Source organism: Ursus arctos, unplaced genomic scaffold, assembly GCF_023065955.2.
Source record: "Ursus arctos isolate Adak ecotype North America unplaced genomic scaffold, UrsArc2.0 scaffold_30, whole genome shotgun sequence".
Lineage (NCBI taxonomy): Eukaryota > Metazoa > Chordata > Mammalia > Carnivora > Ursidae > Ursus > Ursus arctos.
In genome coordinates, this window is record NW_026622986.1 from 17197167 (window position 1) to 17222803 (window position 25637).

At 35.6% G+C, this 25637-nt stretch overlaps 1 protein-coding gene across 2 annotated transcripts in view; it reads left to right on the forward strand.

Annotated features, from left to right (window-relative positions):
- Nucleotides 1-25637, forward strand: part of DNAJC1 (DnaJ heat shock protein family (Hsp40) member C1) — a 213759-nt gene that overhangs the window by 88754 nt on the left and 99368 nt on the right. For both annotated transcript variants that reach the window (XM_026478955.4, XM_026478954.4), the window contains 2 exons: nucleotides 5656-5746; nucleotides 24148-24311. In XM_026478955.4, the coding sequence (XP_026334740.1) occupies nucleotides 5656-5746; nucleotides 24148-24311 (255 nt within the window). The remainder of the gene's footprint in view (nucleotides 1-5655; nucleotides 5747-24147; nucleotides 24312-25637) is intronic.

The window sequence follows — 25637 nt, forward strand, 5'->3', positions numbered from 1 at the left end:
AGCCTTTCGTGATCAGGCCAATTGAAAACCTCCCGTTGTATATTCTCTATATTAACTTCATGGTACTTATCATTTATATTAGAATAAGGATAGACTGATAGACTATGGCAAGGTACAGATCATCCTGAAAATCAAGTGGCTTAAAATTTTTTCTAGTTTATGCCACTTGTCTGTCACTGGTTGATAAGAAAGAAGGCATTCCGCTCTAACTAGCCATCCAGGGACTCAAAACAATGACATCTTTACCCTCTGCCAGCTGTACCCACTTGGAACACGTGGCCTCCTTCCTCAACGATGGATGACGAGAGAGCTGGAGGATTGCACGAGCTTTTTGATGCTTTGGTTTGAAATGGCACGTGATATTTCCATCCAAGCCCATCCAGAATTAGTCCCATGACACCACCTAATCTCAAGAGGACAAGGAAATGTGGGGAAACAGATAGAATGTTGGGTGAGCTTCATTCTCTCTTCCAGTAATTCATTCAACAATTGAGTGCCTGTTATGTGCCAGGTACTCCTCTAGGCTCTGGAAATACCAAAAAAAAAAAAAAATTTAAACACAAAACTCCCTGCTCTCACATAGGTTATATTCCAAATTTTGAGTTATTCAGTTATTTTTACCTATGCCTTAAGGGCCGATGCTTGTCTTATCATATAATCTCCATATATCCTAAAAAGGTACAACATATATAATAGTGGTTGAGGAAATAAGCATAAGTAAATATAACTGCTTAATGTCTTCTTGTGCAAGAGCCATGCTGTATGGTTACATACAAAGAATACTCATAACATGCAAATTCTGGAAGTTGGCTGTAGTTCTACAATGTAAATCCGTTCCCTGCTTGATATCTACGTAAACAAGCTTTGAGGCCTTCAAAAAATTTTGTTAAGTACTAGGAGAGTTCCTTCTAAAGTAATAACTTTTGCTCATGTTCCATCTGTAATGATTATAATGTAAGCTCCTCAAGGATAGGAACTCTTTCTGTTTGGAATCATGTAAATCCCATGGTTTTAATACAGTATTACAGAGCTAAACCTTGGCAGTCCAGAGCCCTGGAAGCATTCATTCATTCATGGAATATTTATTAAGCTTCTATTATATTTTAAGCAGTGTCCACAAAGATGGATAAGAAGTTCATATCTATAAGAAATTCTAATTTTTTGTGTGTAGGTAAACTGGGGCTTATTCTGGACTCAAAATGAGACTTTATTTTCTCTACTTGACAGTTATATTGACATGAATTAGCCACTCTTGAAGAATGGGAGGGGGGAAGTTTGAAAGCAGCTGCCTTCCCCCCTTTTCCCCTTTATTTATTTATTTTTAATTTAAATTCAATTAATTAACATTAATGTATTACTTCTTTCAGGGGTAGAGGTCTGTGATTCATTAGTCTTATATAATACCCAGTGCTCATTATAACACATACTTTCCCCAGTGTCCAACACCCAGTTACCCCATCCCCCCACCCACCTCCCCTCTAAGCAACCCTCAATTTGTTTCCTAAGATTAAGAGTCTCTTATGGTTTGTCTCCCTCTTTGGTTTCATCTTGTTTCATTTTTTTCTCTCTTTCCCTATGATCCTCTGCCTTGTTTCTTAATTTCCACATATCAGTGAGATCATATGATAATTGTCTTTCTCTGATTGGCTTAATTCGCTTAGCATAATACCCTCCAGTTCCATCCACATGATTGCAAATGGCAAGATTTCATTTTTTGATGGCTGTGTAATATTCCATTGTATGTATGTATGTGTGTGTGTGTATACACACACACACACACACATATATATATATGTATATGTATACACACACACACACACACACACATATATATATATATACACACACATACACACCACATCTTCCATATCCATTCATCTGTCGATGGACATCTGGGCCCTTTCCATAGTTTGGCTATTGTGGACATTACTGCTATAGATATTGGGGTGCAGGTGCCCCTTTGGATCACTATATTTATATCTTTGGGGTAAATACCCAGTAGTGCAATTGCTGGGTTGTAGGGTAGCTCTATTTTCAACTTTTTGAGGAACTTCCATACTGGAAAACAACTGCTCTTATTCAACCCCTTTTGAATATGCGATTCTCCCTTAGAATATACTTTAAATAATAGCTACCTGGTCTCTTCTTGAATATTATCTCTGAAGTCAGTCTCTTTCATTTTAAGGTAATTTTAATTATTAGAAAGCTCTTCTTTTTTTTTTTTAAACCTTTTTTTTTTAAGATTTTATTTATTTATTTGACAGAGGTAGAGACAGCCAGCGAGAGAGGGAACACAAGCAGGGGGAGTGGGAGAGGAAGAAGCAGGCTCACAGCGGAGGAGCCTGATGTGGGGCTCGATCCCATAACGCCGGGATCACGCCCTGAGCCAAAGGCAGACGCTTAACCGCTGTACCACCCAGACGCCCCGAAAGCTCTTCTTTATATTTATCCAAAATCAAAATTTCCATCTCTGGAACCATATATGATGCTACACCATTCTGTCTTGTAATGACCCTTAAGATATTCTCTGATAGTTATCTGGTTATATCTAATGTTTGTATTTTTTTTAATGTTTTTTTATTATATTATGTTAGTCACCATACAGTACCTCCCCGGTTTCCGATGTAAAGTTTGATGATTCATTAGTTGCATGTAACACCCAGTGCACCATGCAATACGTGCCCTCCTTACTACCCATCACCGGTCTATCCCATTCCCCTGCCCCCCTCCCCTCTGAGGCCCTCAGTTTGTTTCTCATAGTCCATATATATCTAATGTTCTTATCTCCATTCTCTTTTAAGAAACAGTTTCAAGCTTCCTTACCATTTGATCACTTCTTCTTAAATTCTTCCAGTTTGTCCATGCACCTTAAACTATGGTACACCAAACTGCACACAAGGGTGGTGGGGACAATGTAGAGTGTTGAATGCAGTAGAGCTATTTGAGATCATAGGTTTCTTAAAGAAGTAAGCCTTTCTGGAGTAGGCATATTGTAATTATAGTTTGAAAATACAAGTAAGATATGAAGAAAAGAAAACAGATGAGGAACATTTAAATAAATGCTTAGAAATGGAGCAGAGGGAAGAAGGGGTTCTTGGCCTAGAACAAAATGTGAGTGAAACTGGGGAATGTGTTAAAACTCTTGGAATTAGGTGGAGTAGGTTAAGGTGATTAGGTGCATAGTGATCCTCAAGTGTGATTTTGGATCAAATGGGTAATTTCAAAGAGGAATTTTAGTGGACTTCTGTATTGTAGCAGGAAGAAGCACATTAGCAAAGAAATATTCAGATTTGGTAGGACAAGTAGGAAGGGGCTACTATTACCTAATAAAAGATTTTTGCATGGAGAGGGTGCAGGTTAAGAAAGTCATGTAAGCAAGAAGATGTAGGGTTCTGCAGGAGGAGTTTTGGTGAAGTTATGAAGCAGAAAAACTCTTTGTGGTGCAGAGTAAGGTTTTTGGTAAAAGGAAGAAGTTACAATCAGAATAGGTAACATATAGAAGGCCTGTGTGTGAGATGTTATTCTAAGTGTTTCCCATCTATTAGCACTTCGGTCTTCACAATAGGCCTGTGATTATCCCCATTCCTGAATGAGATTATTCACCCAAAACTAAGTGAAGTAATTTGCTGAATGTTATATAGGCCGTAAGATGGCAGAGCTGAGACCTTAATTCTGGTAGTCTGGCTCCAAAATCTGTCCTCTTAATCACTGTATTTTATTTCACTATACTTTACTAACTGAACTTTACTATGATGGTTGATGTCAACCTACCTTCTTTCACATCTCATGAATAACTTATCTGTGCCCTTTTTTCTTGCATGGTGCCACCTTTCCTACTCCCTTCAAGGGGCCAGTGCCTTCCTTACCCTTTCTTTTCCCTACTATTAAAAACTACTGTCTGCAAAGAAGCTGATAAGCTCATTCATGTCAAGGACTAAATGACTGATCTGGGTTAAGGAAAATAATAGTATTCCAGGGTTCAGTTTTTTAGGGGTACGGGAATGTTAAGGGGCCATAAATCCTTAACCCAAAAGTATATATGGTCTAGAAAGAGAAGTATGTTGGTTGAATGATTTTCTCTACCCTTCAAATGATGCCATTATTTCACTGACCCAGGGCTTATGGAATCCTTCTGGCAGAAATGAAGTAGGAACATAAAAGTGAGAATAGGAGAATAAGAGCTACATCTTTATTATATTGATCCAGTGATTTTTAGAAATACCTATTATTTACCTAATTCATTGTTGGGTGGAAGAGTTCTAGTATAACTCCAAGAAATATAGACTCTAAGAAAAGCTACAACTCCTGAACAGTCATAGATTAAAAGATAGAGCCAAGAATTGCTTTTGTTCCTTTACTTCCTTAAAAAATAAAACCCTCTCAATTGTGTCTATGATTTATCTGCCCTAGGAATCTTAAAATCTGGGAATATTACCCTAGAGTTATCCTTGATACCTCTCTTTTTCTTATTCCACATCAATCATCAAGCCCTTTCATTTCTTTCTTTATAAGATTTCTCATATATTTTGATCGAGTTCAGTTCAGTGAATATTTATCGTATACATGCTTTATGCCAGATACTGTGCTCTGGTCATACAAGTACCCCTATCTCAAATTTCTCATTTTCTAGGAGAGAATATAGCATGATACAAGCAATCCTAGAAGTGTGCTTAAATACAAAAGCAGTATACAGTAGAGAATTACTCTGCCAGGGAAGGTCAGAAAAACTTGGAAAGGAGGTGATGCTTGAATAGAGTTTTCAAGGATGAATAGGAGTTCATCAGAATAATGGCAGGGCAGCAAAATATTCTAGTTAGAAGGCAAAGGATAGGCAAAGACGTTTTGAAAAAGCACAATGTGGCCTGGCAGCTACAAGTATCTTGCTGAAGTTTGAGTGAAGACATAGTAGAAAATTACCTATTCTGTTTTTCTCCTCGTCAGGATCTATATATGCCTAGAGCATCAACTTGTTTATTTCCATCTTTGTGGTTATTGAAGCTCTAGTCTTTTTTCATTACTGTGCTAGAGTCTTACCTGTGTGCCACTCCTTGAGACTTTAGCTACTATATTTTGACCCCTAAGTATTTGTCCTCAATCCCCAACTCTCCGTGATAGGAACTAATCTCTAAGGGTGGTGGAAGGAATGACAACTTTACTTGTATCTAATGACCATATAGGTTTCACAATCAGATTTGCATATAGTAATTTTGAAAATCTTTTGAAGTTAAGGGACTAATATGAAAATAGTGTTAGTACTTTTGTTAGTCACAGTAATATAACTTACTGTACCAAATTGTTTAATTCATTTTAGCAAGTGTGGTTTTCTGCTCTTTGTCCATGCAGTAGCACAATATTGAGAAAATAAACAGTGGTGGAAAACAGGAAGAGGAGTCCTCTCTTCCTTACCTGAGAGAAAAAACTTTACTTAAATTTATACTCCTGCAGTTACTGGCTTTAATAAATAAGCTCTCTAAGAGAGAAAAATCATAGAGAAACATTTATTTAGTTTCTTCTATTCATCCTAAAATTTAAAACGTAAACAGAAAGGAAGACTACTTGTTAAATGAATATACTGCTTTAAAATGAAACAATGTGGACAATAGTGTCAAAGCAAACCGATTTTTGTGTTAATTTATTTGTAACTTCTTTTTTAAGGATGCTGGGGAGTTTTATGCTAAATATAAAGAAACAAGATTGAAGAAAAAGGAAGACGCATTGACCAGAGCTGAACTTGAAACACTTCAAAGTGAGTTTTAAACATTGTCTTACTGTGTTAACAATATCATATAAAACTGATTATTTAAATAGGGATTTTCCCTTAAAGTCAGCAGTAATTAAATGTTGTGTGCTTTCTTTACCATTCTCTAAGTAGAGTTACTTCCTTAATGTATTATATGTGGAAAATATTATATTAGTAATTATTGAACCACCCACAGTTCAGTATCAGAGGAGAGATAAAATCAACATGGGGTCGTAGAATTCTTCAAATCCAGGAGGCATCCAAAATCCAGAAAGTCCTAAAATACTCCAGTGCTGTAGTTGTCATTGATTTTTAGTGCCAAGTCTGTCCAGTTGATCACTCAACTTGCTGTAAAACAGTAGCAAATGGGAAACCTGGAAATATCAAGGATTTTTGTTTTGAAAGACTTTGTTTCATTCATCAGTGTATTGTTATAACATGAAACCCTTGACTAAATTATCAGTATGTTGAAAAGAAGTCTTCTATTGAACACTAAAGGGAGTTCTTGCTGATTTTAGGAAATGTTGACTTTACAGTTAAAGAAGGCATTTCCTAGCCCTGGTCTTCTTGTCTAATTTTGCCATATCTACATCTTTCCCACATATTTACACTCTTCCCTTTACTTTGCTTTATTTTTATTCAGAGCATTTAACACTACTTAACATTAATTTATTTGTTAATTTACCATCTGGTTCTCCCAATAGAGTGTAAGTTCTATGAGGGTAGGGACTTGATCTGTTTTGTTCACTGCTTTGTCTATCCAAATACCTTAAACAGACCCTGCCACATAGTAGGTCCACAGTAAATACTTGTTGACTGAATTTGTGGAGGTGAAATCTCTATTCTTTTAAAAATTCCAATATGAGTATTTGGGGTTTAGACTTCATTTCCCTCCACCTACCTGGATTCCTAAAGAAGCGCATGCTGTTGGGGCACCTGGGTGGCTCAGTTGGTTAGGCGTCTGCATTCAGCTCAGGTCATGGTCTGGGAATCCTGGAATTGAGCCCCATGTAGTCAGGCTCCCCACTCAGTGGGGAGTCTGCTTCTCCCTCTCCCTCTTCTCCTCCCCCTGCTTCTATTTCTTCTATTTATTTATTTATTTACAAATAAATAAAATCTTAAAAAAATATTTTACAAAGAAGTGTATGGTGTCATGATACCAATCTGGGCACAGGAGACAACACAACAATAATTAACAACAGGTCACCTCACGCATAAAATGCACACACACGCACAGCACACATAGTGTCACAAAGCAATTCGAGTGCTTTTGAAGAGGGTGTACAGTAAAAGCTGTTCTTGCAGCCCATATAAGTATATTCGACCCTTGAACAATGGGGATTAGGAGCACTGACTCCCCAAAAACTGAACTACTAATAGCCTCCTCTTGACTAAGAGCGTTACTGGGAACTCAAACAGTTGATTAACACATATTTTGTATGTTTTATATATTATATGCTGTATTCTTACAATAAAGTAATCTAGAGAAAAGAAAATGTTAAGAAAATCATAAGGTACAGAAAATACTTTAACAGCACTGTATGGTATATATTGAAAACAATCTGCATATAAGTGGACCCACACAGTTCAAACCTGTGTCATTTAAGGGTCAGCTGTAATTTAGCCAAAGCAAACTGGAAGAGAGCAGCTGTCGTATTAGTATACCATGCATCCAATTCACACACTTAATATATAGAAAAATGGTGATAACTATATCCCTTCAGAAGGTCCTCGTTTTCTGCCTTCACCCTGGCACCAGACAATTGTTTGAGAAGAGAAAAGAACATTGTGTTCTCTCCAAACGAAAGAGTACATTGCCACTACCTAAATGTGTGACTTTGAGGATTTTAGTTTCCCATCTGTCAAAAAAACATGCTGGGCTAAATGGTCCACCAGTATTAGTTTTCTATTGCTGCTCTCACAAATGGCCACAAATTTAGTGGCTTAAACACAAATTTTTTATCTCACAGTTGTGTAAGTCAGAAGTCCAGCATGGGTCTCATTGGGCTAAAAACAAGGTTTCCCAAGCAGGGCTGCATTCTTTTTCCAGCTTCTAGAGGTCCCCCATATTCCTTGGATCATGTTCTTCTTCCTCCATCTTCAAATGCAGATGTGTGATGTCTGACTTTTCTTCTATAGTCACATCTTTCTCTGACCGTAACTGGGTAAAGTTCTGTGCTTTTAAGGACCCATGTGATTAGATTGGGCAAATTTGGGTAATTCAGGATAATCTCCCATCTCAGGGTGCTCAACCCTAACCACATTTGCAAAGTCCCTTTTGCCATATAAGGTAAAATATTGCCAGATTCCAGAAATAGAATGTGGACATCTTTAAGGGTCCATTTTTCTCCCTATTACAATCCCTCGGGTGTCTGGGCAGCTTTAGAACAGGGGTTGTTTCTTTTTCATCTTTATGTCTGCAGAATTGACTATGGTGTCTTGGCACATAATGGATATATTGGATGAATATATGAATTAATGTAATTCCATAAATATTAATGAGAATCTATCCTGTATACAACACTGTTTCAAAGAGCATATAATTTAATTCAAAAAGTTTCAACAGTTGTGGCTGGGTGGCTCAGTCAGGTAGGCATCCAACTCTTGGTTTCAGCTCAGGTCATGATCTCGGGGTCCTGGGATGGAGCCCCAAGTTGGGCTCTGCACTCAGGAGGGAGTCTGCTTCCCCTCTCCCTCTGCCCCTCCCCCCTCACATAAATAAATAAATAATAATAATATTCAAGTCAACTATGTCATTGTTTAAAGCAGATTTATGTTAAGAGGGAAGAGTTTAGGGGCGCCTGGGTGGCACAGCGTTAAGCGTCTGCCTTCGGCTCAGGGCGTGATCCCGGCGTTATGGGATCGAGCCCCACATCAGGCTCTTCTGCTATGAGCCTGCTTCTTCTTCTCCCACTCCCCCTGCTTGTGTTCCCTCTCTCGCTGGCTGTCTCTATCTCTGTCGAATAAATAAATAAAATCTTTCAAAAAAAAAAAAAAAAAAGGAAGAGTTTAGGATGATAGAGGATTACATATTAAGGTACATGTTGGGGAGGAAGGGTGGGAAAATTATTATTGTTATATTAAACCTAAGATTGAAACAGAAGCTCAAGTTATAGCAATTGTTAATTATGTTGAGTAAATCAATAAATAAGTGAAACTCTTAAGTGTACTATTTATGTAATTGTTTTCAAGTAAAATTGTTACATAAAATTTTTCTAAGGTTTTTAAGTCAAGTCAGAAGGAGGGGGGAAATCACATTTACAAAAAAAGAGGAAAATATCAAACTAACCCAAAATTTACCTGTAGAGTCAAGGTGAATATACATTTTATTACTTTCATAGACACAGCTTATCATTTTTATGTAGCTTTTGTAACAAACCACTTAATTGTTATAATTTTGGCATATAAGAATTATGTAGTAATGATGGGTTAAGTATGTACACTACAACTTAGAAAATAGGGGTTAGGCATAAAATATTTATCACAATGTAAGATAATTTATCACAACATAAAAATTCCTTTTAAAGTTTATGACCATTTTCACAAAATCAAAGATTTTTGTTATAAGCATTTGATAGAAATTTTCAAACAGATTAATAATTTTTATTTTGTTAATTGTCTAATAAAAAAGATGATTAAAGAAACACATTTTCAAATACATAAATATCTAAAAACTGTTTGCCAGTAAAAATATATAGTAATCTTTTAAAAAGTTTGAAAATTCATCACTAATTTTGCAGTTACTGAACCTCAAAGTGGAAAAAAATAAATACCAAAAAGCATATTAAAAACAATACTCGGGGCGCCTGGGTGGCACAGCGGTTAAGCGCCTGCCTTCGGCTCAGGGCGTGATCCCGGCGTTATGGGATCGAGCCCCACGTCAGGCTCCTCCACTGTGAGCCTGCTTCTTCCTCTCCCACTCCCCCTGCTTGTGTTCCCTCTCTCGCTGGCTGTCTCTATCTCTGTCAAATAAATAAATAAATAAATAAATCTTTAAAAAAAAAAAAAAAAAAACAATACTCATACCAGGCATGAGTAATAATACTTCTAATGCTCATGTTTTTGATATCAGTGGTATGTGAAAAGTGATGGTATCAACATTAAGAATGTTAAAGAACAGTCACATTATTAATAATGTCAGAAACTGTCATGTATTTTTTAATGTAGTCTCTAATGGTTTACATGCAAAGAATCTTTTAATTAATTTTGTTAACTTCATTACAGTGTTCTGTATTGTATACTTTAGAATTAATATATAAAGACCCCATATCCCCCAGTGTGCATTTCATTTGCCCCTATCCTTCTTAATTTTAAAGACCATCATTGGAATACTGAGTTCATAATAACATTTCCATCTGCTTAATTGAGTAAATGCATCTCATGCAGATTAGCAGAAGCTATTTTATGCTGCCTGTTTTTCATGACCTAATTGTTAATCTGCCCTCAAGTCTGTCTGCTCCACTGCTGAGATTGTGCAGTTGCCTCAGAGGGCCGTACCAGAATATACATTGAGTAAGGTGTAGTGGTCTTATTTAAATGGTATATCAAAGGGGGAAATACAAAAAGGGTGATTTCTTAAAAATAAATACCATTGTTCTGGGAGTCTGTGCAAAAAATGTGATATCTCTTTGGAAAATTTGAAGCCCTTATTTCTTTATTACAAATTTAATCATTTTTATGTTTTAGGTTTAAATAAGTTGAATATTTATTAATATGACTTTTTCATTGTTGTATGTATATTATACATTCTTTAATTATGTGAGTTTCATTCTAAGTCAGTAGTTGTGAATTCTAAGTACTATAATGAAACCAGCCCATATCATGAATGGGAAAAACGAATGATTTTATAAAGAAATTGGTTGTAGGAGCGCTTATGTGGCTCAGTCAGTTGAGTGTCTGCCTTCAGCTCAGGTAATGATCTTAGGGTCCTGAGATCGACCCCCATATCCAGCTCCCTGCTCAGCGGGAGCCTGCCTCTCCCTCTCCCTCTGCTTGTGCTCTCTCTCTGTCAAATAAATAAATAAAATCTTTTTAAAAAAGTAAGTATTCTTGAAGTATAAAAATCAGTATTCTTATAATCATGTTATCTAGAGAATTCATATCATACTCTGAGATTCTGTTAACAATGGAACTGGCTCTAAATGATGTTGGATTTTCTTGAGGTCAGCCTACAAAGACTCCTTTGTATATCATGAGCAGTTAGGAGCATCATGTTCAGTGTTGGAGATCCAGTTCACCATGTATTAAATGAGAATTTCTAAGATAATGTAAGATTTTTCTCATTGCTGTCAGGTTCAGTATCCTTATGTCTAGGCTAGCTTCTTCCGAATTTCAGCCAGATATCGATTTGCCATTCTTGCTTGTTGGATCAAAACTAATTTGTTCCACATACACTGGAAGAGGAATCAGGGGTAGAAACTGCTGTAGGAACCAGCACCTGGAAGGAAAACCCCAACCATAAACCCTGGATTGCTGGAGGCTCGGTGAGGACAACTCTGAGAGTTGAAAACTCCAGGGGGCCTCAATCAAAGAACTCCCACCATACTGTGAGACTTACCTCCAGGAGCCAAAATCTACCATCTTAACCATTTTTAAGTACATAGTTACGTGGTGTTACATATATTCATAATGTTTACAGCCATCACCCCATTCATCTCCCATAGCTCTTTTCATCTTGTAAAGCTGAAACTTTGTACGCATTAAGCAGTAACTCCCCATTCTCACCTCCTTCCAACCCCTGGCAACCACCATTCTACTTTCTGTCTCTCTGATTTTGACTACTCTAAGTGTCTCATATAAGGCTGATCATTACAATATTTGTCTTTTGTGACTGGCGTATTTCACTCAGCATAGTGTCCTCAAGGCTTATCCATGTTACGGCATGTGTCAGAATTTCCTTCTCTTTTAAAACTGACTATTATACCATTATATGTTTATACCACATTTTGCTTATCTATTCGAATATCTGTCAGTGGATACTTGGGTTGCTTTTACTTTTTAGCTGTTATGAATAACTCTGCTATGAACATGGGTATACGAATAACTGTTTGAGTCCCTGGCTTCAGTTCTTCTGGTGTATACACAGAGGTGGGATTGCTGGATCATACTGTAATTCTATTTTTAGTTTTTAAGTAGTCTCCATGCCCAGGGTGGAACCCAAGTTGGGGCACAACCCTGAGACAGACCTGAGCTGAGATCAAGAGTTAGATGCTTAACCGACTGAGCCACCCAGGCACCCCAATTCTGTTTTTAATTTTTTGAGGAACCAACATCCTGTTTTCCATAACAGCTATACCATTTTACATTCCTACCAACAGTGCACAATGGTTCCAATTTCCTGACATCTTTGCCAACACTAATTTTCTGCCTTTTTTTTTTTTTTTATTGTAGCCATCCTGATGGGTGTTTCTTTGGAGAAATGTCTATTGAAGTCCTGTACTCAGTTTTAAATTGGATTGTTTTTTGTTGTTAAGTTTTATGAGTTCTCTATATATTCTGGATATTATCCCTTATCAGATATATGATTTGCAAATATTTTCTCCCATTTTGTGGGTTGCCTTTTTACTCAGTTGACATTGTCTTTTGATGCACAGAATTTTTTGATTTTCATGAAGTCTAATTTGTTTTCTCTTATGCCTTTGTCGTCATATCAAAGAAATCATTGCCAAATCCAGTGTCATATAGCTTTTGCCCTATATTTTCTTCAAAGAGTACTATAGTTTAAGGTCTTACAGTTAGGTCTTTGATCCATTTGAACTTCATTTCATAGTGGGTAAGGGTCTAACTTCTTTATTTTGCATGTGGATATCTAGTTTTCCCAGCATCATTTGTTGAATTGTTACTTTTTTATTTAACTTTTTACTTTGAAATAATTATAGATTCATAGGAAGTTGCAAAAATAGTATAGAGAGGGTCCTATGTGCCATTCTGAAAACCAGGAACTTGACATTGATACAAAGTGTGTATATAATTCTCTACCATTTTATCACAAGCGTGTATTTATGTTACCACCATCCCAATCAGCCACTACCTCTTTATGATCGTACCCATATCCTCCTGTTCCCCCATTATCTCTAGTATCTGTCAACTAATAATCTATTTTTCATCTCTCTATCTTTGTCATTTTGACTATATGATTTAGAGAATATGATTTTGAGAATCATACAATATTTGACCTTTGAGACTGGCTTTTTTTCACTCAGTTGTTTCATGTATCGATAGTTTGTACCTGTTTATTCTGTGTATGGTTGTACCATAATTTGTTTAACCATTCACCAATTGCAGAACATTTTGGTTGTTTACAGTTTTTGACTGTTACAAATAAGGCTGCTGTTAATAGGCTGAGGTTTTTTTTGTGAACTTTTTATTTATCTGAGATAAATGACCAGAAGTACAATTTCTGGGTCATAGGATAGGTTTATGTTTAGAGTTTTAACAAAACTGCCAGATTATTTTCCAGAGTGCCTATATAACTTTTTATATTCCTACTAGCATTAAATGAGAGATCTAGTCTCTCTGTACCTTTTACCAGCACTTGGGATTCTCACTTTTTTATTTTAGCTGTTCTAATACATTTGTAGAGATAACTCATCATGATCTTAATTTGCATTTCCTTAATGGCCAGTGATGTTGAAACATTCATGTGCCTATTTGCCATCTGCATGTCCTCTACAGTAAACTCTTTCTTTATGCCTTTGGCCTATTTTCAAATTGGATTTTTTTTTTTAAGTTTGGAAGTCCTTTATATAATCTAGATATGATTTCTTTGTCAGATGTGTGGTTTACAAATATTTTCTTCCAATCTGTAGCTTTTCATCTTCTTAATAGTCATTCACAGAGCAAAAGCTTTCAGTAATGATAAATCCAATTTATTGTTGCTATTTTTTAGATTATGCATTTTATGTTATTTAAAAAAACTCTTCTCCAAGCCCTATTCTAAATATTTTCTCCCTTATTTTCTTCTAAAAATTTTATAATTTTATGTTTTACATTTAAATCTATGATCCATTTTTAATTTGTAAGGTGTGAGATTTAGGTTAAAGTTTATTTTTTTGCCTATGAATGTACAGCCAGTTTTTCTAGCAGTATTTTTTTAAACTATTCTTCAAAAAGTGAATTTGTTTTGCACCTTTTGTCAAAAATCAGTTGGCCTTACTTGCTTAGGTTCTTTCTAAGTTCTTTATTCTGTTCCATTCGTCTACATTTCTCTCCCTCTGCCAATATGACAGTCTTGATAATTGTGGCTCTACAGTAAGTCTTAAAATCAGGTAGAGTGTTTCTTCCCACTTTCCTATCCTTTTTCAAAATGTTTTAGCTATTCTAGTTCCTTTGCCTTTATATATAAATTTTAGAATAATCTTGTGTATATCTACCAAAAATCTTGTTGAAATTTTGATAGGAATTATGTTAAACTTGTATATCAGTTTGGAGAGAATTAATATTTACTATCTGGAGTCCTTTAATCTATGAACAGAGTCTGTCTCTTCATCTATTTATATCTTCTTTGATCTCTTTCTTCAGTGTTTTATGGTTTTTAGCATACAAATCCTGTACATGTCTTATTAGATTTATATCTAAGTGTTTCTCTCTTTTTTTTTTTTTGAGTGATTATACATGGTATTGGGTTTTTAATTTCAATTTCTACATGTTCACTGCAAGTAAAGAAATGCAGTTGATTTTTATATGTAGGTATGTATCTTGCAACCTTGCTAGATTCACTTGTTAATTACAAGAGTTTTTATGCAGATTCCTTGAATTTTCTGTGTGGACAATCATGTCATATGACAATAGGGATAGTTTTATTTCTTCCTTTTCAATCTATATGCATTTTATTACCTTTTCATTTCTTATTTTGCTAGCTATAACTTCCAGAATTACATTAACAAGAGTGGTGAGAGAGAACATCCTTCCTTTGTTTCCAACCTTGGATGGAAACCATTTAGTATTTTAGAATTAAGTATGTAAACTACAGGGTTTTTTTGTTAGATGCTTTATATGAAGTTGAAGAAATCTCACTCCATTCCTAGTTTTCTGAGTTTTTTATCATGACTACGTGTTGAATTTTGTTAATTTTTTTGTATCAATTAATATCATGTGATATTTCTTTACTTGTTAATTTGGTGGATTATATTGATTGAATTTTGAATATCGAACTAGACTTGCATCTCTGCAGTAGGTACCATGTAGCCATAGCGTATAATCCTTTTTATATATTGCTAAATTCTATTTGCTGATATTTTGCTAAAGATTTTTGCACGTATGTGAGAGATATTGATCTATAGTTTTCTCTTTTTGTACTGTCTTTGAATGATTTTGGTATCAGAGTAGTATTAACATCATATAAGGGATTGGGAAGCATCTCTCTTCTATTTTCTGAAAGAGACTGTGTTGAATTGGTGTTAATTCTGTAAACGTTTGGTAGAATTCTCCGGTGGGACCATTTAAGACTGGATATTTTATTTTAGGAGTTTTTAAATTATAAATTAAATTTCCTTTGTAATTACAGGACTTATTCAAATATCTTTTATGTATCTATTTTATGGGTGAGTTGGGGTAGTTTGCGTTTTTCAGGCAGTTGGTTAATTCCATCTAAATTGTCAAATTTATGTGTGTATAGTTGTTTCTAATACTAATTTATCCTTTTGATGTCCGTATGTCCTGTAGTGATTTCTCCTGTTTCGGTGCTAATACTGGTAACTTCTGTTTTTTTGGTCAGTTTTGCCAGATGTTTGTCAGTTTTATTGATCTTTTCAAAGAACTAGTTCTGTTTCATTGATTTTTTTTTTTTTTACCTATTGCTTTTGTTTTCTATTTCATTTATTTCTGCTCTTATTTTTATTATTCCTTCTTTTTTTTTTTTTAAGATTTTATTTATTAGACAGAGAGACAGCCATTGAGAGAGGGAACACAAGCAGGGGGAGTGGGAGAGGAAGAAGCAGGCTCCCAGCGGAGGAGCCTGATGCAGGGCTCGATCCCAGAACGCCAGGATCACGCCCTGAGCTGAAGGCAGACGCTTAACGAATGAGCCACCCAGGCACCCCTCCTTCTGCTTTCTTGAGCTTGTTTTGATTTTGTTTGCTTTTGATGTGGAAGCCTAGATTATGGTCTTGAGGCTTTTCATTTTTTCTAATGTAAGCTTATAGTGCTTTACATTCCTCTCTCAGCACTGTTTTGGCTATGTCCCACATATTTATGTACAATACATTTTCATTTGATTCAGTTCATTTTTTTTTTCCTTGAGACTTCCTCTTTGATACCTGGATGATTTAAGTGTGCTGTTTAGTTTCCACGTTTTTGGGGATTTTCCTGTTATCTTACTGTTATCGATTTTTGGGTTGATTCCATTTTTGTCAGAAAACCCATTCTGTATGATCTCAATTCATTTAAATTTGTTGAGGTGTGTTTTATGGCCCAAAGTATGGTCTAGCTTAGTATATATCTCATGGGCATTTGAAAAGAATGTGTATTCTGCTGTTGTTTAATGGAGTGTTTTTATAGTCCCCAAAGTCCCCAAGGCTCTATTCTATATTTTTTTCCCCTCTGTTTTTCAGATTAGGCAATTTCTATCATTCTGTCTTCAAGTAAACTGATTACTTTCTCTGTTCCATTTTTCTGTTGAGTTCTCAGTCATTAAATTTTTAATTTTAGTTTGCACATTTTCAGTCCTGATATTTCCATTTGGTTTTTCTGTATTTCTTCTGTGTCTTTCCTATTGACTTTTTACTTCATTTACTTTGAGAATGTTCACTATTACTTATCAAACCATTTTTATATGGCTACTCTAAAATCCTAGTCAGATACTTTGGATCTCTTTTTCATCTTGTTGATTATCTTTTTCATTCAAATTGAGATATTCTTGGTTCTTGGCATGATGAGGGGGATTTTTTTTAAATTTAAACTTGGACATTTGGGGGCACCTGGGTGGCTCAGTCAGTTAAGCATCTATCTTTGCTCAGGTCATGATCCTGGGATTGAGCCCCGAGTCAGAGTCAGTGTGGGGCTCCCTGCTCAGTGGGGATCCTGCCTCTCCCTCTGACTCTCCCCCTGCTCATGCTTATGCTCTCTTTCTCTCTATTCGTCAAATAAATAAATAAAATCTTTAAATAAAAAAAAGAAAAAGTTGGGTATTTGGGGTATTATGATATAATACTCTGAATCTTGTTTAAGTGTACTATCTTAGCTGATGTTCTCTGACAATGCTCTCGCTGAGCCAAGGAAGGGGAGAGTTGCTGCCCTATTACACTGTTAAACGCAGGAAGTCCACAGCCTGTTTTGCAGCTGAGGGAGAAAGTGGTTGTGGATCTTCTTAGGGTTGGGCAGGTGTGGACACCCACACCTCTCACTTGCCAGTAGGCTACACTAGTAACACTCAACTGTTATCCCCTTGCTGGAATAGGCAAGAATGCCTCTTACAGTACCCTACCTGGCCTCTGCTAAAATTGTGAAGGTTTGGTCTCTTTATTCGTGGGCAGTTGTGAAAGCCCTGACTCTCCTCAAGGCTTTCTCTGAAGCTACCGAGGCAGGGAGGGGGAGGGATGCCTCATTCCTCCTGGGTAGATATGGAGGTCTAGGCTTCCCATTAGCTTAGACTATCCCTACCCCTATCACTGATTTTACAGGAGATGGGGATCCTTATTACCTCTCAGCAGGAAAGAAAGTCTTTTCCACATCACCCTGGTAGGGAAGTTGGGGTGCCTTATTACAGCCTCACAGTGGCAGAAGTCTAGGCTTCTCGTTAGCCTTTGCTGGCAAGAAACGGTTGGCCACAATTTTGTCCCTTTTTTGTTTGAAGTGTAAATCAGTTATTATCTAAGCTTGTCTTATTATGCAAGGAAACTGAGGGTACTCACCACCTTGGTGGTCATCATGTCCTGCCATACCTAGCTGGCCTGTCTTCTCTTCAAAAATCAGTCTTCCTGTGTTTGTTTTATATGTAACATTTAAGGTTTTTCCATTTTCTTAGGGGGAGGAGTATGGAAAAGTACTTTTACTTCATTTTTTTAGAAGTGCAAGTTTTGAATTACTTTTTTAAAGTGGTTTTTTAAAAGTTTCTTTACAAAAGCATCAAATACTTGTAATTGTGATACAGTATAGTACCCCAGAATTAAATATAAACAACTACATTTACTTCTTTGCTTCTTTATAACTGATTCTTTATAAGAAGGCAAAATTAGTACTGATGAGGTGGATTCTAGCTTATGCGTATTTTCTTCAAGCAATACTTTGGTGTTCAAAATAAAGAAATCAAGAGAAGCTAAGTAATATGACACACTTCATAAGGAGTCAGTTCTATGACTTGTTCCCCTTTTATGAAAAATATTTTGAAAAACAAAAACCTGGCCTACTAATTTGGGCTCATATGGTACTCTGGTGACACCATCCTAGTTTTTCGATAGTTTTATATTAGATTCACCAGTCAGTTTTATATTAGATTCACTGGTCATTTAAATTACCAATTGTCTAATACAGTGTTAGGGACTTTTTTTTTTTTTAATCACCCATCTTACAAGCCTGGAAATACAAAGGTATGTAAGCAATATAAGGTAAAATATAGTGGTTAGATGCCACATAATTTCTAGTTCAGGTAATCCTTTTTAACTAGAACTGTTCCCACAGTACTGTATTCTTAATGTACATTGTTCTTGGCATATAGTAAATTCACAAACTTGAATGAAATGTGAGTGAATGAATAAATGATACTACTCCTACCTTCAAAGCTTTCTGTTCATCTGGCAATATTTTTAATTGGAAGGGAAAATAAAATTCTTAGAAAATTATGTATTAATTTGTTCCTCTTTGACCTACCTTTTCCTTTAGTTGTTTCACCTGGCCCACATATGCATTTTAGGACTTCTTCCTTTCTTCAGAACTCCCCTCTTTGTTGTATATTAGGATAGTAATTTTTAAGTCTTGAGAATACTATGTTTTTGCACAGTTATTTACAAGTTCTTTATATTCTAGGTACCATTTTAATCATTTTATATGCTTTAATCTCTTTACTCCTTATTAACAACTCATGAGATGTAGTATTACCATTATTACCATTTTACAAAACAGTAAAGGACTTTAAACAAAAGAGCTAGTAAATTGCAGAGGCTGAGTTTTAGTCCCAGATCTATCCACAATGAGAGCTTTTTCATCTGTCCACAGTGAGAGTTCGTTCGTTCGTTCTTTCTTTCTCTTTCCTTTCATCCATTCGCTCACTCACTCACTCACTCACTCACTGTTTATTTAACACCAGACGTTGTCCCAGGCACTAGGAATTCAGTAGTGAACAAAATAAATAAGAATTTTTCCTAGGTGTGGGGCACCTGGGTGGCACAATAGGTCAAGTGTCTGACTCTTGATTCCGGCTCAGGTCATGATCTCTGAGTCATGAGATTGAGCTCCTATGTAGGGCTCCACTGAGCATGGAGTCTGGTTGAGACTTTCTCTCCCTCTTCCTTTCCCCCCTATCTGTCTCTCAAATAAATCTAAAAATATTAAGAAAGAAAAGAAAAAAGAAAAGAAAGAAAGAAAAAAGAATTTTGCCCATGTAGAAAAAGTCAACAAGACGAGTAGTGATAAATGCTGAGGTAAAAAGTAACAAGGAAGAGGGGTGGGGAGCACATGTATATATACACATGTGGATGTGGCAGGCCTGCTGCAGGGACAAGGAAGGCCTCAATAATAAAGAGACATTTGTGCAAAGACCTACAGGAGGTTAGGGGGTAAACAAGGCAGGTGAGGGATTGGGTTTTAGGTAAAGGCAACAGATGAAAGCTTTATGTTTTGTTTTGTTTTTTTAAGATTTCATTTGTCAAAAAGAGAGAGAGCACACAAGCAGGGAGAGTGGAAGGCAGGGGGAGAAGCAGGCTTCCCACTGAGCAAGGAGCCCTTTATGGGACCCAGTCCCAGGACCCTGGGATCATGACCTGAGCTGAAGGCAGACGCTTAACCGACTGAGCCACCCAGGTATCCTGAAAGCTTTATGTTTTTGAGGAATAGCAATGAGGCTGGAGAGTATTAAAATGAGGTCAGAGAGATGAATGGGGTGGGGATGGGAGGCATAAATCACTTAGAGCCTTATACTTTAAGAACTTGGCTTTTACTCTGGAATGGGAAGTCCTAAGAAGGTTGAGCAGAGGAGTTACATGATTTGATACATGTTCTAAGAAGTCTCGCTGTGAGGCTAAGAACAGACTGAAACAAGGACTTGAAACAAGGAGACCAACCAGTTGGGAGTTGTTTTAGCGATCCAGACAAGAAATGGTGATGACTTGGATCAGAGTGATAAAAGTAAAGAAATGGAATTCTTATGTATTTTTAATTTAGAGACAGGATTTCCTACAGGTTGTAAGAGAGAAGGGGAAATTGATGACTTCAAGGTTTGGGACCCCAGTAGGTCGAAGGAATGGGAACTATACTGGAAGAAGCAGATGGAAGTGAAGGGAGTTTTATCAAGAGCTTAGTTTAGCACATAGTTCTATCCCTCCTTAATGTTTAGGGCACATTCCTGTGCAAGTCAAGTAATTTCTGCAACTCTGCTGTGAGGTAGAGCAGATATTTCATTTTACAGGTGGAGACTTAGAAGTAATGTGAAGGAAATATAATGTATTGGTGAATGACTAAAGATACAGAACCTAGTTTTTCTGACTTCTTGTTTTCTCATTTTTCTACCACTTTTCATATTAATGACATGATTTCAAATCTCCTTACTATTCTGATAACTTTTCTGACATAATCTAGTTTCTCAGTGCTCAAAACTGATTAAGATTTCCTTCCTTCTCCTCTTCCAAATTACATTTCATTTATATCTGCTGCACTATTGTTTGAGCATTTCCAAACAGAAATTCTCTGTGCCTGCTAGAAAAGGAAGGTAGTAAGTTAAGATGTTATGACTTTGCTCAGTTTAAACTCTTTTCTACTGTTTTCAAAACCGTAGAGGTATAAGTATTAATCAAGACCTAAGGAATATCCTCAGGTTCATGGTCAAAGAGCCCAAATTACTATTCACTGGTTTATTATGTCTTAGCATAATAAACACTTTTGCAATGTGTGACAGGAAGTATTTGATCTAAGTAGCTGGCTTATTAGTTGAATTGTTTAGTGTAAGTTTCCAAATATATGAGAAGGTAGGCTACTTATGCCAGAGTTTTTTTGTTTCTTTGGCTTTTGTTCCTGGACCCAAACTCTGCATCATTTTGTTGAATAAGAGCATTAAATGGAAGGACTCCCTTAAAATGATATTTAGCTCATTCCTCATTCCTTTGACAATCATATTGAATAAATTTTTCTTTTGAGAGGAAACCATTTCTCTTAAAAAGTCACTAGGCACTTAAGGTATCATGGGTTTTACTTCTTTTTTGATTTATTTTGGATTTTGTTTGATTTTTGTTGTCGTTGTTGGTTGGTTGGTTGGTTGGCTAGTTTTTGTTTCTAGCCTTTGTCAGGCTTGTCATTAGAAAAACCAATCTATCTTAACTTGAAGCCTATAACTTACTAAACTTTAATAAGACTTACTCTTCCAAGGGAGACAAACCATAAGAGACTCTTAATCTCAGGAAACAAACTGAGGGTTACTGGAGGGGAGTGGGTTGGGTGGTTGGGGTGGTTGGGTGATGGACATTGGGGAGGATATGTGTTGTGGTGAGCACTGCGTATTGTGTAAGACTGATGAACCACAGACCTGTACCCCTGAAACAAGTAATACATTATGTCAATAAAATAAAAATTTTTTTAAAAGGACTTACTCTTCCAGCAAAAATACTCTATATTTTTTCTTTAACTCAAAAATTTCCCTATAAAATTCATCATGCTGCTAAAAGTCTTAGATTTGTGTTTCTTGGATGAACTATAAATAGGGATGTGTTTATAATGCCAAAATTCATGATAGCTGGGCCCATACTAATTATATGGAGTTTATTGAAACTAGAAATCTGCAGGAAAGATGAGGGTAGTTAGCAAATAGAGGTCTTTTTTTCCCTTAGACATATTTTGAAAACACATATTTTTCAATATATGGAAGATTTTGCCAAGTGCAGAATGTTAGATGCTACAGTCTTAGCCTTATATTAGTAAAGTAGCAAGAAATCAGTGAATATTTATAAGCTGTGGGTTTATTGGTTTTAGAAATTGTATTTTCAGATAGATTTATCTTGTATAATCTTCAAATTTTGTTTTTATATTTGTATCTACAACTTTGTAAAAATATATAAGTATACATTCATATATATTAATTTTTTAGTGATATGTTCCTTCTCTTTTCCTTCACTGTCTCTACGCTTCCTCTTTTCTTTATCTCTACCCCCTATATACCTCGTAGGTATCATCCATATTTTTCTCCATGCTTTTATAATAATATGAAAATGCATTCAGGTTGAATATATATATATAAGCACATGTAGAGGTTTGAAGAGGCCTTATTTTGTTTTGCAAATAGAGAATCTTATATGCTTTTCTCCATCTTGCTTTTATTACTCGAACTCATGAAAATCTCTGTAAGTCAATTGGGATAGCTCTACTTCAGTATCATTTGATGATAATTTAATATTCCTTAGTATAGATACCTCATCAACAATTATTCAGCCATTCTCCTATTAATATACATTTACTATTTTAACAGTTTTGTATCTCTATGAATAACAAATAGTCATACAGACATACATACCCATGTACTTACATACAATTACATTTTAATGCTTTTATTTCTGAGGGAATTGCTGGAGAAAAAATTTTTTTTTAATTTTAACAGGTTCTCTTAGATCACTTCCCAAAAAGGCTGCAATATAATAATTCACATTTCTACCACCAATGTAGAGATGGCCCTTTCCCTGCCAACAGTACCCTTTATTAGATTTTTAGATTTCTGCCCATATGATAGGTATAAAATCATATCATGTTATTAATTCAAACTGCATTTCTTTAACCTTTACAGGGTGTATCTTGTTTCTTGGTCACTTGGATTTGTTCTTTTGTGACTTTTGCCCATTTTTTCTGTTGGGTGCTTGTCCTCTTGTCAATATATAATATCTCTTTATGTGTTCTGTAGATCAGTCGTCTGTACTCTGAATTGTAGATATTCCTTTCAAATGTATTATTTCTCTCTTCATTTGTTTATTCTGTCCTTCATCTTTTTTATGGCATCTATATTTCCATTTTAGTTAGGATTTCCTCATCCTTTAAATAGTACATGTAGTTTTTTAGATTTCTTTTCGCAAGATGTTTGTTTCTTGGGTTTTTAAAGTCAAGTCTCTTGTCTAACTGGAATTTATTTTTGTGTATTGTGTAAGGTTATGTCCAGTTTTCTTTCAAATGAATATTCAGTTGTGCCAGCATCATTTATTAAATCCTTTTCCCACTGAATTGAAATGTGTATGGATTCTCTGTCCTAGGAATTTATCTATTTCTATGACAATATTGTATTAATTTTACTACATCAGCATTAGAGGATATGTGAACACATACATGCACACACAGTGGTGAAGATATGATTATAAGAAATTTGACTATATGGAATTTGACTATAGCAATTAAGAATAGAGTTGCTTCTCAATATTGACTCTAATCAAAAGGGCTTTAATGAACAGGCCAGTTGATAGCCATCTATTGATAACTACCCCTGATGCCATCAGATTAGATTTTGCGTTTGTTAAAATATTGAAAAGATGAATGTATATACTATTTATCGAGAGCCACTTTTGCACCAAATAGTATGTTAGGGTTATATCATTTTCCGCATATCAACTTTGTAAGGTTAGATTTAGCTTTCTTTTACAGATGAGAAAATAGACACTTGTTCTAAGGGTTAAGTTACTTGCCCAATATTATGTCACTATTATGATCAGGCTTTTTTCATTGTGTCATTATGAAAACATGAAATGTTTCATAAAAAGTACTTTGAAAACTAAAGATACATACAAATTGACATGGTGGTTATATTGTGATCATCATCTCATTAGTATCTCTGAGTTTCATTTAAAAACAATACAGTAGCTAATGCACAATAGAACAGCTAGCTATTTATAGCAAAGCAATTATAATTGTTTTTTAACCCCCTTCACCCATTTCTCCCACTCCCCACTCCCTGCCTGTGACAACCACCAATATGTTCTCTGTATCTGTGAGCTGGTTTTTTTTTTGGGGGGGGGGGGTTGTTTGGTTTTGTTAAGATTCCCCATATAAGAGAGATCATATGGTATTTGTATCTCTCTCTCTTATTTCACGTAGCATAATGCCCTTGAGGCCCATCCATATTGTTGTAAAAGGCAAGATTTCATTCCTTTTTATGGCTGAATTATATTCCATTGTTTATAATTCTGTTTTGATGAAAGAACAATATTTATATGTTTTTTCAAGATATGGTGTATGAATAAAATTCTTTTCTTTCTTAACAAATCTTAATAATTTATTCTCTTAAACATTTTTAGAACAGAAGAAAGTTAAAGTAAAAAAACCAAAACCTGAATTTCCTGTATATACGCCTTTAGAAAGTGCATATATTCAATCTTATGATCATGGAACTTCTATAGAAGAAATTGAGGAACAAATGGATGATTGGCTGGAAAACAGAAACAAAACACAGAAAAAACAGGTAAATAAACCTTTTAAAAATTTATTTTAATTGAGTAAATTACAGAAAAGTACATAAAATGTAAATATACAGCTCAGTGAATTATCACAAGTTAACTGTTGCCAAGATCAAGAAGATGTAGAACATTGCCAATTGTCCAGAAGCTTCCCTCCTTCTTCCTCCTGGTCTCTACCTTCCTTTTCTTCTACAAAGATAAAACTGACTTCTAACATCATAGATTAGTTTTACCTGCTGTTTGAAGTTACTAAATGGAACCATCCTGTTTTAATCCGTTCAGGCTGCTATAACAAAAATATAATAGACTGGGTGGCTTAAACAACAAACATTTATTTCTCACAGTTCTGAAGACTGGGAAGTCCAAGATCAAGACGCCGGCAGATTCGGTGTCTGGTGAGGGCACTCTTCCTAATTCATAGACAGCAGTCTTCTCGCTGTGTCCTCACATGGCAGAAGAGGTGAGAGAGCTCTCTGGGGTCTCTTTTATAAGGGCACTAATCCCATTCATGAGGGCTCCACCCTCATGACCTAATCATCTCCCAAAGGCCCTACCTCCTAATATCATCACATTGGGGGTTAGGATTTCAACATATGATTTGGGGGGAACACAAACATTCAGTCCATAACACATTCCATGTGTACTCTTTTGCATCTGGTTGCCTCCATTTGGTATTATATTTCTAAGATTTGTCCATTGTTGTGTGTAGCAGCAGGTTGTTCATTTTCATTAATGTGTGACAGTCCATTTAGAAATATAGCAGAATTTTTTGTTGTTGAAAATTGTATTTTTTCCAGTTTTTGGCTACAATAAATAATTTTCCTGTGAACATTATTGTACTTTTAGTATGCATATGTATAAATTTCTCTTTTGAAGTTAAGTTGAAGTAAAGGTCAACTTTACTTCTAAACAGTTTTTTAAAATGTTTTTATCAGTTTATACTTGAGCAGCAGGATATGAAAATTCCAGTTACTCTACATTCTTGCCAACACTTGGTCAAGTCTTTTATATTTTAACTATTCTGGTAGGTATATAGTGATATTTAATTATGGTTTAATTTGCATATTCTTTGATCACTAAGATTGAATGAATGCCTTTTCTTATGTTTCCTGGACCCTGATAATTTCCTATGTGAAGTCTTTTCAAGTCTTCTTTTTATTAGGTTGCCTGTATTTTCTCATACTGATTTGTAAAGAGTTCTTTATATATTTCATAAACAGAATTTCTGCACATATTTTATCCCACTCTGACTTGCCCTTTCACTCTCTTAATGGTGTCTTTTGATGACCAAAGTTACTAATTTTAATCGTCATGCTTTTTCTTTCCTTTCC